The sequence below is a fragment of the Notothenia rossii genome (genome assembly GCF_949606895.1).
Source record: "Notothenia rossii genome assembly, chromosome: 6".
Lineage (NCBI taxonomy): Eukaryota > Metazoa > Chordata > Actinopteri > Perciformes > Nototheniidae > Notothenia > Notothenia rossii.
This window is the reverse complement of record NC_136909.1, coordinates 39,561,895-39,574,519: the sequence shown is the minus strand read 5'-3', so window position 1 is coordinate 39,574,519 and position 12,625 is coordinate 39,561,895. Positions and strand designations below refer to the sequence as shown.

The following is a 12,625-nucleotide window of genomic DNA, read 5'->3' as shown; positions in this document are numbered from 1 at the left end:
TGCTTCTAGTTGAAATTCAGTAGCACTAATATGCTATGACTCAAGTCCTTTCTGCTTATATACAAAATATCTGCCAAATTTCAGCGTGTTTATTTTTTCTTGTCTTTAATCAGGATACTGACACCATAACCCTGTATACAACCCTGCTTTGCTCTGTGGAGAAGCATTATTTGTGATATTCTGATATCTGATCATCATCCATGATCCAGACTCTCCATTCCAGAATCAAACACCATTTATCATAACATATCAACATTGTGATATACGTGTGTGTGCGTGTGTGTGTGTGTGGTTGTTCAGACTCACTTGTATCCCTGCGACCTCTTCCTGCGGCTCAGCCCGAATCGTCGCAGCAGCTCGTTCCTGCGCAGGAAAACAAAAGCACCCAGAGCGAGGAGAGGAAGGACGAGGAAGAAGAAGACCAGCAGGCCGTCTCTGACTGACGTGTCTTTATCTGAGGAGCAATCACAGACACAGGTTATAACAACCTTGAGGAGGACAGAGCGAGTCAGACGGATAGGTTTAGAAGTTAAAGGGGCCCTATTTTGTGTTTTCCCTTCCCTCTAGTCAGTCGAGTGTGTTTTATAGGTTTTTGTGCATGTAAATGGTCTGCAAGGACTACAATCCCAAAGTTCCCTCCAGAGGGAGTTTCTCTCGCACACACCCCCCCCTGCCTGAAACACCTCCATTGGACTCCTTTGTTTACTTCTGTGACATAGGAATATCAAAATGTAACACTTGCGCTTCTATCGGCTAGCTCTCCAACCCATTGTATTTGATAGGCTAAGGGGTGGGACATCTCTAAACATTTGACCAATCACAACAGAGCCGGCCAGCTAACCAATCAGAGCTGACTGGGCTCGCTCTGGTTTCAGACAGAGGGTGAAAAGAGGTGCTGCAGCACAGGCAGTATGTGAAAAATAAAGAGCTTTTTGAACATTAAAGCATGAGACATGTCCCAGGAGAGACACTACATACTGATATACACCTGAACAGGAGCAGAACATGTCTTCTCTAAGTAATATTGATGTCCAAAAGTCATTTAACATTTATTCTATCATCAAAGAAAATGACATGTTCTAACAAATCCTATTAGGGTTAGGTTTAGGAGGTCGATTTTTCATCAATCAACCCAAGGGTTGGTGTTTCATTTTCCCGGCTTTGTAGTCAACATGGCTTTGGGCAAGATACTGAATCCTACAAACAGAATTAAAGCAGCAACTGTATTCGCCACGACACAGACAGTCTGTGGTTTGTACATGTTTAACTTTTGTCCAGTTTCTGAACAGATATGAGGAGCTGTGAGGAGTTGGTTAAAGAGACTCTCGTGTACACACACACACACACACACACACACACACACACACACACACACACACACACACACACACACACACACACACACACACACACACACACACACACACACACACACACACACACACACACACACACACACACACACACACACACACACACACACACACACACACACACACACACACACACACACACACACACACACACACACACACACACAGCTGAATGATGTGCAGAGTTTGACCCTTGAAGGCTGTTTCTTCTGCTCTGAAATTGAATATATTTGTTACATATTAATAGAATTTTAGATTTGATTTTGGATTTGTGAATGGGAGAAGTAGTAGATGGAAAACATACCAAACACTAATTATTCAAAGTAAAGTATTTCATTTTATATGCGGTAATACTAAGGAGGCATAGGCCTATATGATGATATAATGTTTGACATTATTGATATTAAGAAAGTGATTTGTTTTCCATGTAATTCGTGTGTTTTTCTTATCAGAAAGTTAAGTTATTTATTTGTAAGCTCCAAATCCTAACGTTTCCCTCAATGGCCTTTGTGCCCTGGCATGTGGCCTTTCCGCCCTGAAAAAACGTGTGACACCAAAGGCCAAATGGCCTTGTGCCTAAAATAACGAAAATCCAAGCCTGGTTGTGAATGATGATTTCCCTTGAAGAGCAGGTAGCACCTTGTATGGCAGCCTCTGCCTCTGTATGAATGTGTCGATGCTGCCATTTACCATTTACAAGAGTTTTCCCAGCTTTGACCAAAGTCTTTAATGTTATTATGACCCTATGTGTCCTCCAATATGTCTGAACTATATAAATAGCTGTGATACATATAGCCATCTTAGATGGTTGTGTCCTAACATTGTAAATATTTGTCTCTCAGTCCAAAATGAGATTGAGACAATATTTGGGATAAATATAACTCTAAATCCACATTACTCCGTACTGGGATTAAACCAGTGATGGATCAGTGGCTAGTATCAGCCAAAATGTTCAAAACATACAAACTCCTAAGAGGTAGCTTGAATTCAACCTCCAATTGGGCAGTGACCAGGAGGTAAACTGGCACCTCGGCTCCAAGGCCAAGTCCCTACAGACTGAGCAATACCACCCCATCTATTGAAGTATAAAAGGTGAGTGTCTGCTTCTTTTAGCCTGATGTAAAAATGAACAGATGTTTGTTGTTGCTTACGTGTTTGTGTTGGGATTTTCTGTACGTCTCGTCTTATTGTAGGTCTTTGTATGGTATAATTTCATCATCATTTGAAAATGTTATAGGTTTCATTAGTAAGTGTCGCTGCTTCCTTCCTTTGTTTCTATCAAGCCACTTAAACGCCTTAAACAGACAGTCATCTTTCCTTTATTTCTTTTTATCTAAAGTTGTGATGACTAGTTTGCCTTCCGATGGTGTGTTGATATTGTGCGACTTGTGTTTAATTAAAATTATAAACTTTTCACACACATTCAACAAAGAAAATCGTCCTTTAAAATAGTCCAAAAAATCTAATCAAAAGAGGCAAAACTCAAATAAAATAATAAAAAACTAAGATCATCTTTCTTTCTTTGTGTAGGTATATGATAATATAAAGTAACGATATCTTACGGTTAAAACCTTTGTCTAGGCGGCGTCTTTCATACAGGATGCCCATCTCTGTGTCTCTTTAGAATTGTAGTCTTTTATACTTTCTTGACTACAGAGGTCATTAGGTGACAATATTAGGCCTTTATTACAAAACAAAAGACTGGCTCTAACAATAAGCTTCAACATGAAGTTACCATTCCAGGTGGGTCCGCTGTCAGTGCTGCCTCCATAACCTCTGAGCTCACAGAAAGGTGCAGCCCAGCCGTCGTCACAGTGACAGTTCCTGTTACTGTTACACACCTGACACACACACACACACACACACACACACACACACACACACACACACACACACACACACACACACACACACACACACACACACACACACACACACACACACACACACACACACACACACACACACACACACACACACACACACACACACACACACACACACACACACACACACACACACACACACACACAGGGAGAGAGGTTAGTGTGTGAGTGTAGGTGTACGTTCCTGAGGAGCATGTAGTATCGTAGCCACATGCATGAATGGATGAATGCTGGCTTGTGTTGTAAATTGGCTTGAGTGGTCTATAGTTCATTTAGAGTATGTCCTTTTTTTGCATTCAAGGCCTCTTTAGAGGGTTAGGAATGGAGTATGAATGTCTGTCATCATATCTGACAAGTTTGTGAACGAGTAAACTCCAACGAATATTGATAGACTATTTTGTTAGGTGAAGATATGCTGTGAATTTAGAAATTGAGTTCATCTATTTTCTTCAATACATTTTTGGACTTAAAAAATATAAGGCAGCACGGAAACAAGAAAGATAATACAATATACTTTGGGTAGGCGACACTTTATTGTAATCATCGTAATAATGTGTACCTCATATGTGACCTGCTCTATTGAAATCAGTCGCATTGACCCGGAGACACATTTTGAGTTGTATACACTGTTGGAAAGAGGGGATTCCTAGCTTTCTAAAGATATCAGGATTGTTCTTGTACTCCAAATATTAAGCGAAATATGTCACATTATATAATGACTGTCACCGAGTCACCATTTTGAGAAAAAGGCCTTCAAAGTTTCCTCTTCTCTGGAATCCATCGATCTGATTGATTATTAGCGGAGCAAATGATCAAAATACTACGGAGGGAAGATATTTTCTTTGGGATTACTGGTCTGGGGGAAGCTTGCGAATGTGTGTGTGTATACGTGTGTGTGTTTGTGTAATTTTTGCGTTTGTGTGTATTGTGTTTGTTTCCCGGGGAAAACACTCACGAGAAACACCGGCTGTTGTTATGCCTGCTGTGACGTCTAGTTACTCCGTTCTCCGCTTGTAATTATGCCGTTACAAGCTTCAAAGCTGTATTTATCATCTGAATTTGCCGAAACAAGTTTAATATTCTGAAAGCCAATACTTTTTTTAATTGAAATCAGATGAAAACAAACTGTAACTGACCCTGCCGTGTTATCTATGATTACTATACGCCTTACATTCATAATTTCAGCGGAGGGAGGGGAAGCGGCGCTGCGGAAGAGTAGAGCGTGAGTGAGAGGTGTCATCTTCCCTTTACAAGCTTCAAAAATGTATTTATCGTGTGATTTTGGAAATCAAAGTTTCATATTCTGAAAGCCAAGACTTTGTTTGTTTAAAATCAAACAAAACACCCGAACCCCGAAAAACTAGTTACTTACACAAATCCACGTTTATTTTTAAATGAGCCATTGCGACTTCCGACTGATTTCGATAGAGCGGGTCACATATAGCTAATTAACGCAAGTTAGCATCCGGCAGTTACTATGAGTTGGGGACCCCTACTATACATTTTTAATATTAAACTTTGGGGTACTCAACATTCCCGGGTTCACAATAGGACTCTTGGAGCTGGTTACTAGACTATATTTAAAAAAACCTATAGGTGGAATCAAACTCTTTAAGTCTGCTTGCTGTGTTCATTCTAAAGTTCATTCCAAACCACTTTTGAGCTCGCAACTATGATATAAAGCGTTAATGGAAAAAAACATGATGATTTAGAATTGGGTGTTGTCACTATGAGGCTATAGATGACAGCTGCAGTGGGAGGCAGGCGACAGGCAGGAGGACATGTCTCACCCCGTGTCCGTGACACTTCTTCTCCACGTCACAGTCGTAGTTCAGGACTTCCACGCCGCAACACTCAAAGTTCATGCAGACCTTAATACCACAGAAGAAGAAACAAGCGTCAACATCTCTCCTCCTTCATTATTCCCCTCATCCTCATCTTGTTGTCTCAACTCTTGCTCCCTTCAATCACCTCTTCTCCTCCTGCTCCATTTCCCTGACCCCTCCCTCTCCTCCTCACCTTGTTATCTCCACACTTGCTCCCCTCGTTCACCATGCCTGGATCGGGCACGTCTGACCCCAGCATGAAGTCGACTCCGTAACATTTGGCTCCTCCGGTCCCGATAGGCGAGGTGATGATGGACGGCTCAATGCCGAACACCGTCACCGCCTGAACGTTGGAGCACTGCAGCTTCCCACACAGGGCGTTTCTATGGAGACAGAGGCAAAACACAAATCAGTCATCAGTTCAGCATCCTTTATTATATTTGGGAAATGATCAGAAATAGCATGTGAATTCCTAAATGATGGTCTTAAGGTCGTCTATTGTGAGGTCACAGAGACCTTGACCTTTTTCTATGGAAGCCCAGAGCCCAGTCTGCTCTGATTGGTTAGCTGGTCAGCTCTGTTGCGACAGATTAGAGATGTCCCACCCCTTAGCACGTATAATCTGCTGGAGCACTAGCAAATAGAAGCGTGAGTGTTACATAGTGATGTCATTATGTTACAGTGTTACAGAGTAAATAAAAGAGTCCAATGGAGGCGATGTAAGCAGGAGGGGTATGTGTGGGAGAGAAACTCCCTCTGGAAGGAATACAGCCATTGCAGCCTTTGCAGACCGTTTACATGCATTGTATATATGTAAATAACACACTACAGGAAAAACCCCAAGAAGCAGAATAGGTCCTCTTTAAAACCGAGTTTGAAAGACTTTGACCTGTGACAGAGTTTTTCTACTCAGCAGTTGTAATACTTTTACTGAATTTAAAGATCTGAGCACCTCTTCGACTATTGGTTTTCAGGTCACCCAAACTGAGCTTGTACAATGAGAACAGTACAGGACGGACAAGAACAAAGATTGACCAATATAAGATGTCTCACTCTGGAACTCAGTAAAACAATGTAATGTGTACGTGAGTGTGTGTGAATGTGTGTTTTACCTGCTTTCACACTTTTTGTACCCGTAGTTATGGTAGCCACAGTTGCCAAAGCGATCCCCTTTACTGTTGACATCTTTAAAACAGATCTCAGGAGCAGCCTTTGCCTCTGAGGAGGAGAGAGGAGGAAGAGGAGAAGGAGGAGAAAAGATGGAAAGTGTAGAAGAGGACAAAGAGGAATTAGATAGGGCAGGGGGAAAAGGGAGAAGTGGCTTTGAATAAACTTCTGAATTAACAGAGCAAGCAGGTTTGAACAGTTTGATTCAACCTATAGGTTTTTAAAATACCTTGTAACAACAAAAAACATGTACCTCATATTGTTGCCTATTCAATTTGTCAACTGTGTTAATTCACATGGCTTAAATTCTGATTTGTTTCTCTCCAACTGTACTACATGCTCTGTAATGTACGTATGAAGAGGCAGCAGGACATACTGGATCCAAATATGGCCTGGCACTGTCCGTCGTAGTGCTGACACTTCCCGTTGTAACAGTACGCCTGCTGGCTCCTGCACGGCTGCCCGTTCTGGAACACAAAGAAAAGCTTCAGCAATATTGTTTATTCTTTTTACTTTTATTAATGAATATTTTTCATATAATGAGGCAAAAGTTGAATAGATGATCCGTAAAGCAAGGCAAGTTTGCCTAATATAATAAACATCTGACAATTTCGCATATTTTTTCAACATTTTAGAATAAGTTCTGAGTATTTTTTGGAAATTGTTTTAATCTATTCTTCAGATATTTTCCTGACATTATTCACACATTTTATCTATGCTCAGGGGAGAGGCGGGGTGCGGAGGCGATTCACAATAAGGCCAGCTGTAGAGAAGACCCTATCAGCTGGAATTTGGGCATAAGATGAGTTTTGAGTCTGCGTGATCTGCGTGTAAGGAGGGGAAGCAGCCATATCATTAGCTAGAACTAGCTAGATCTGATGGATTTGGACATAAAAACGAGTGAAGTATAACCGGACGTGAGAGAGAGAGATCAGCACCTGCAGCTCCGCCCGCTGTCAGGGACCGGTGAGTGGAGCAAAACACACCTTTAGACCTAACACATTTAGCTATGGCACTGTCGTATACATTGAATTATTCCATTTCATAATATGTAATCAATTTAGGAGTCCCAAAAAAAATATATATTCATAACTCATATTGTCATATCTCATGTCGAATACCTGAATAATTTAGAATATTCAATTAATCGTTCCCATCCCTAAGGAAGCTACATTCACTTTATAGAACATACATTTCAAAGTAGATTAATATAGCGCTTTTTTAAATATGAAAGAAGATCACAGTTATGCATAGCTGAGTAAATGTTATATAAATTCACCATGGAGTTAAAAATAATGAACTAGAAACCAATATGTAGCTTAATAGCTGGTATTTTGTACAAGATTTGTACATGAGTACAGTATTTGAGTAAATGTACTTTGGTATCCTCCAAGACTTCCAGAGTATAACAAATATTCCTCTTGCTGCAGACCGCTGGAAGGTTTTCCCTTACTCTGACAGTTTAACAGCCCATATCGTTTTTCCCAAGCTAGAGAAGACGTGATATGACTTTAGTGTTGTTGACATGGGGACAGCGACGTTCTCTTTATACGTCCATGACGCAGTCACACAGAGCTACATTGATGTGGAAGTGGGCCTGGTTAAATCTGAACTGGGATGGAAAAACGATAGACGCGACCAGAACCATGATGAACTATGATTGTCCACATCCACAGACAGATGGTGCAAGGTGAATTATTTGAGGTCTCACCTGGATGAAGACGTCGCTCCGACAGAGGGACGAGGAGCCGTTACAGTACTCAGGAAGATCACACACATCTGTGCTGGACCGACACTCACTTCCACCAGGTAGATACTAAACACACGCACATTGTATTATTATATAGTATTAACCAAGGCTTTGAGGAGTCAAATGATGGTTGCAAAATGAATCTTAACTAAGGTTTGACAAGTAAAGTGACAAAAAAAGTGTCAACACTTAAAGTTGGAGCTATATATTGATTTATGTAATTTAATTGTAATTATTTATTTTCTTGCTGTTTTTATTTACATTAAATTCAATATGAATATTGTTGTTTTATTGTTTACATCAAATCTTTCAGGTTATCTTAATAATGCAAATGTACTGCAAGCTTCTCTAAAAAAATGATTGTATAAAATATTGTCAACAACGTACATCATATGTATTATTTAGTTGTGTTTGTTTGTTGTAGTTGGAGAATCTGGTGTGCAGGAGCAATTTCCTGTACTAAAACATTTTCAACACATTCCCATAAATATCATCTAACAATTACGAGTGAATTGCATTTCAGATTTGTGAGCCCACTGGTTGTGTACCTGACATTTGTAGCAGCACTCTCCGTACGCACACTGAGCTCCAGACTTCAGTTTACAGGTCTGATACTCACAGCAGGGGTCCTTCTCACACTCCTGTAATACACACACACACATTTTCTTATTATGCATTTGCACAGATGATTTATATTCAGTAATATATTTGTAACTTACACTAACTCTGGATATCATTATCTCTGATGTCAATCATGAATAAGGTCCATCTAGAAACCAGTCAAATGTGGAACTCTCAGAATGTTTATTTATTTTATATTTGTTATCAAAGTAAACCAGTTTCTGTACATCTACAGGCAAAATGCGCGCAAGAGCTGCTAATAGTTCATTCACCATAATAATGACGCTAAAACTTCATTCGTAGAGGAGAACATTTGACTCAATGTCAATATGAATAGGCTTTAGTGGTTGGTAGGATCATGGTTTATTTGAATATGAACACCAGGGTACACTAGAACCAGTACATTATTTTTCACATTTGATCTATTAGTAAAATAGTACACACATGTCGGCTTATTGGGGCCATGTAGGTAACAATGTTTGTTTTATTACAGAGCCATGGGAGGGAAGAAAAACGTCCAAGATTAAAGTCGTACATTTACGAGAAAACGGCATAGATCTAAGAAATTAAAGTTTGCGATTTACAAAAAGAAATAGAAGGTTGGATCAATTGCTTTATGCCTGCAGGGGCAATGTTTATAATTGAGTTTAGAAATAGTGTTGATTTCATACCACACACATCTGGACTTTGAAAAGACATTCTTCAGAAGAAAACATCTTGAGGTGCATCTCACTTCGGTTAAATGGATTCCTTGCGTCCCTCACTTGTCGTCTCCCTGCGACTAGTCCCTCCCACCAGGGAATTATGGAGAGACGCTAGGAATTGCTCTTAAAACTTTTATGAGTTTTAAGAGCAATGGGACGTTGTTTCCTCCAGAGCGTCACGTGAAGCGACGTCCATTTGTGATGAAGCTGCACAGCTGATCGTCTGACAGCAGCCAGATCAATGCATGCGCTGCATCGTCCAATCAGTGAGCGATACACAGTAAGGGGGCGGGGCGAGTGTCTGAGGATTTCACCGGAGGATGGCCTGGTAGTTCCTCGATTATCGCTCCTCCGTTATCACTCCTCGACCCTCCGGCAAAAATAAGGCCACTGCTAGTCAAGATGGCGCAGACAAATCAACTTCCGGTGATACCGAGCCCGAGGAGCGAGGAAATGAAAAATAAGAGAAGTGAGACGCAGCCATAGTGATTTGGAGGAGGTGATAGCCTTTGTGCAGCAGTAACCACACTGTTGCCCCTCCTCACTAACGATTGTGTGGGGCACTCCCTGTTTCCCTGCAGCCTCTGTGGTGTTTTCTTTATCACAACCCGGCTTGTGGAGTAACAGATTACATGTGACAGGGTAACATAAGCAGGACACATAAAAAGGTAACTGTATTCCTTTACAGTAACATAAAAAAATACGTAATCAGATTACTGTTACATTTCTAATTATTAGGGAATACTAGCAAGATTACAGTGTTACCAACACCTATCAGATGTTATCTCTTCTCTATAAGCTGTACTGTTCTGTAGGCTAATACTTTCAGTGTGAATCTATACGCCTACTGCCTGAATCTGCTTTATGGTTTTCACTTTCTTTGCTTCATTTGTTCTGTTTTTAATTCAGCAGGTGAACCTATATGTTCATAGAATAGTGTGTTAGAGCTTAACTGTGTGTATTAAACTAAAAAGGAGCATTGTCTGTCAGCTCAGATTTTATTTCTGCATTTTTAAACAGTAGTATGTGCTCACGTGTTTCTTTGTTTGTGTATAGGCTGCTGCCTGAATATGCTTCATGAAAGGCAGCTTTTACTATCAATCAAATCCTTTTTGATCCTAAATATCTTGATTTCTTCCTTTTGGTTACAGTGTTCTGTTGTCTTAATAACACTGAGGTAAAGAAACATTTTGTTGGTATATCTTTTTTCTCTTTGATGTATTTGGTATTGAGGAAATCTAGTAGTAAGGGAAAGTAATCAGGTTACCTTACTTTTATATTTTTATACTAAGATCAGGTTTCTGATAAAAAATAGTTTACAGGCGATTATTGTAACGACATACATTTTTAAAGTAACCTTCCCAACCCTGATCACAAATGAATAACTTGTAAATCACAGAGAATATTCACGTATACACTGCAGAGTTTTTTTTCGGACTATGAGCCACACACCTTCTCTGAGCCACAGTCACACTCCTCCCCCATGTCCACCAGCCTGTTACCACAGAAGGGGGCGCTGTAGGCCTCGTCAGGACGAGGGACGTTCAAGAGACACGTTCCCCCCGTCGACAAGATCATCTTCTCAAAGTCATCAGCACTACAGCTGCTGAAGTTTCTGGATCCTCTGCAGGGAGGAAGAGGACAAGGACGAGAGATTCTTTGATTTTTGAAATCAACTTTTATTTGTCACTATCTTTGCAGTGTACTTGCATTAAAACACACATCACCCACAAACACATTAATTACAACTTGCTGGAATGTGTCCAGATCTCCAGAACTTCTATATCAACTGAAGTCTACCATCAGTCTGGAGTCTGGACTTCACCATGGTAACACAGATATTAACCGGTTCAACGTTTTCCTCCACCTCCCTCTTTCTGCTGACATACACCCCCATCTTGACCTGCCCTAAAACAAAGTATGCATGGAGGATACTCCAGTGAATGTCTACATGTCTTTTGGAGAGAGGAGGAAAGAGATGAGGAAAAAGGAGAGGAAGGAAGTGGTGAGGAGGTGTAAGGGCAGGAGAAGGAGAAGGAAGAGAGAGGCGAGGAGTAAAATGTGGAGGCAGCAAAAGGAGAGAAGGAGGAAGAAAAGGGGGAGTAGATTAAAGAAGGAGGGGAGGAGAGGCGGAAAGAGGAAGCATGGGAGGAGCAGGAGAGGGGAGAGGTGAGCAGGAGGAAAACATGAGAAGAGGGGGATGAGGAGAAGAAGGTAAAGGGAGGAGGATGAAGAGAGAGGATGATGATAAGTCAAATGAAGAGAGAAGTGAAGATAAGGAAGAATGGAAGGAGAAGGAGTAAAGGCCCTGATACACCAAGCAGTCACCAGAGAACTCGCCGATGCCGACGCTGACTGTTGTGTGTCAGGGCCTTTAGGGAGAGGAGGAGGAAGAACAGGAAGAAGAGAAGGAAGAGGAGGAAGTAATGAGAAAAGGAGGAGGAAGAATGGAAAGAAAAAAGGAATAAGAGAGAGGAGAGAAGTAAGTGTTCTTTCATTTCCAAGGAGTACAGCCTCCTGAGGTTGTCATAAGACAGGATCTCTGATATTGATTCAATGCTTTTCATTTTTTTCCACAGAATACAGATTTAAGAATCAGAGTCCCATCCCACTGTGTGTGTGTGTGTGTGTGTGTGTGTGTGTGTGTGTGTGTGTGTGTGTGTGTGTGTGTGTCTCTGTCTGTCTGTCTGTCTGTCTGTCTGTCTGTCTGTCTGTCTGTCTGTCTGTCTGTCTGTCTGTTGTTGTGTCTTACGTGGCTCCAGAGTTCATGATGCAGGCGCCGGTTGGGCAGATGCAGGAGCGCCCGTTGTCGTGGTTCATCCCGAGGTTGTGGCCCAGTTCATGAGCCACGATGGAGGCAAACGAGGGAATGTTGTTATTGGTAAACTGCAGAGAGAAGACAGAGAAAGGTGGACGGAAAGAGAGAGAGCAAAAAGCTCTTTATTTTTCTAGTACTGCCTGTGCTGCAGCACCTCTTTTCACCCTCTGTGTGAAACCAGAGTCCAGTCCGCTCTGATTGGCTAGCTGGCCGGCTCTGTTGGGATTGGTCAACTGCGTAGAGATGTCCCACCCCTTAATCTACAAACTGTTCTATATGATTTAAATGCAACAAGACAGACAGGTGTCAGCCAGTCAGAAGAGAAAAGTAATCAGCAGCGTACCGCGTTGATCCCGCCCCCGTGACTCCTGGAGCAGACTGTGGAGACGAAAGCCATCCCTGCTGTTACCCCGAAACTCTTCTTCCTGCAAGGACATCATCATCAACATCATCATCATCACCAATATCCTCAATATTGAC

General features: G+C 41.3%; 1 protein-coding gene across 3 annotated transcripts in view; it reads right to left on the bottom strand.

Annotated features, from left to right (window-relative positions):
- The window catches only part of adam9a (ADAM metallopeptidase domain 9a), an 80,293-nt gene that overhangs the window by 12,624 nt on the left and 55,044 nt on the right, over positions 1 to 12,625 (bottom strand). For all 3 annotated transcript variants that reach the window (XR_013809866.1, XM_079690916.1, XM_079690917.1), the window contains exons 10-20: positions 12,489 to 12,570; positions 12,080 to 12,213; positions 10,780 to 10,951; positions 8,551 to 8,643; positions 7,964 to 8,068; positions 6,629 to 6,719; positions 6,198 to 6,303; positions 5,279 to 5,468; positions 5,050 to 5,130; positions 3,109 to 3,214; positions 307 to 454 (exon numbers count right to left, since the gene is read on the bottom strand). Coding sequence is in view for 2 of the 3 variants with exons in the window: in XM_079690916.1 (XP_079547042.1) it covers positions 307 to 454; positions 3,109 to 3,214; positions 5,050 to 5,130; positions 5,279 to 5,468; positions 6,198 to 6,303; positions 6,629 to 6,719; positions 7,964 to 8,068; positions 8,551 to 8,643; positions 10,780 to 10,951; positions 12,080 to 12,213; positions 12,489 to 12,570 (1,308 nt within the window). In the remaining variant the exon portion in view is untranslated. The remainder of the gene's footprint in view (positions 1 to 306; positions 455 to 3,108; positions 3,215 to 5,049; positions 5,131 to 5,278; positions 5,469 to 6,197; positions 6,304 to 6,628; positions 6,720 to 7,963; positions 8,069 to 8,550; positions 8,644 to 10,779; positions 10,952 to 12,079; positions 12,214 to 12,488; positions 12,571 to 12,625) is intronic.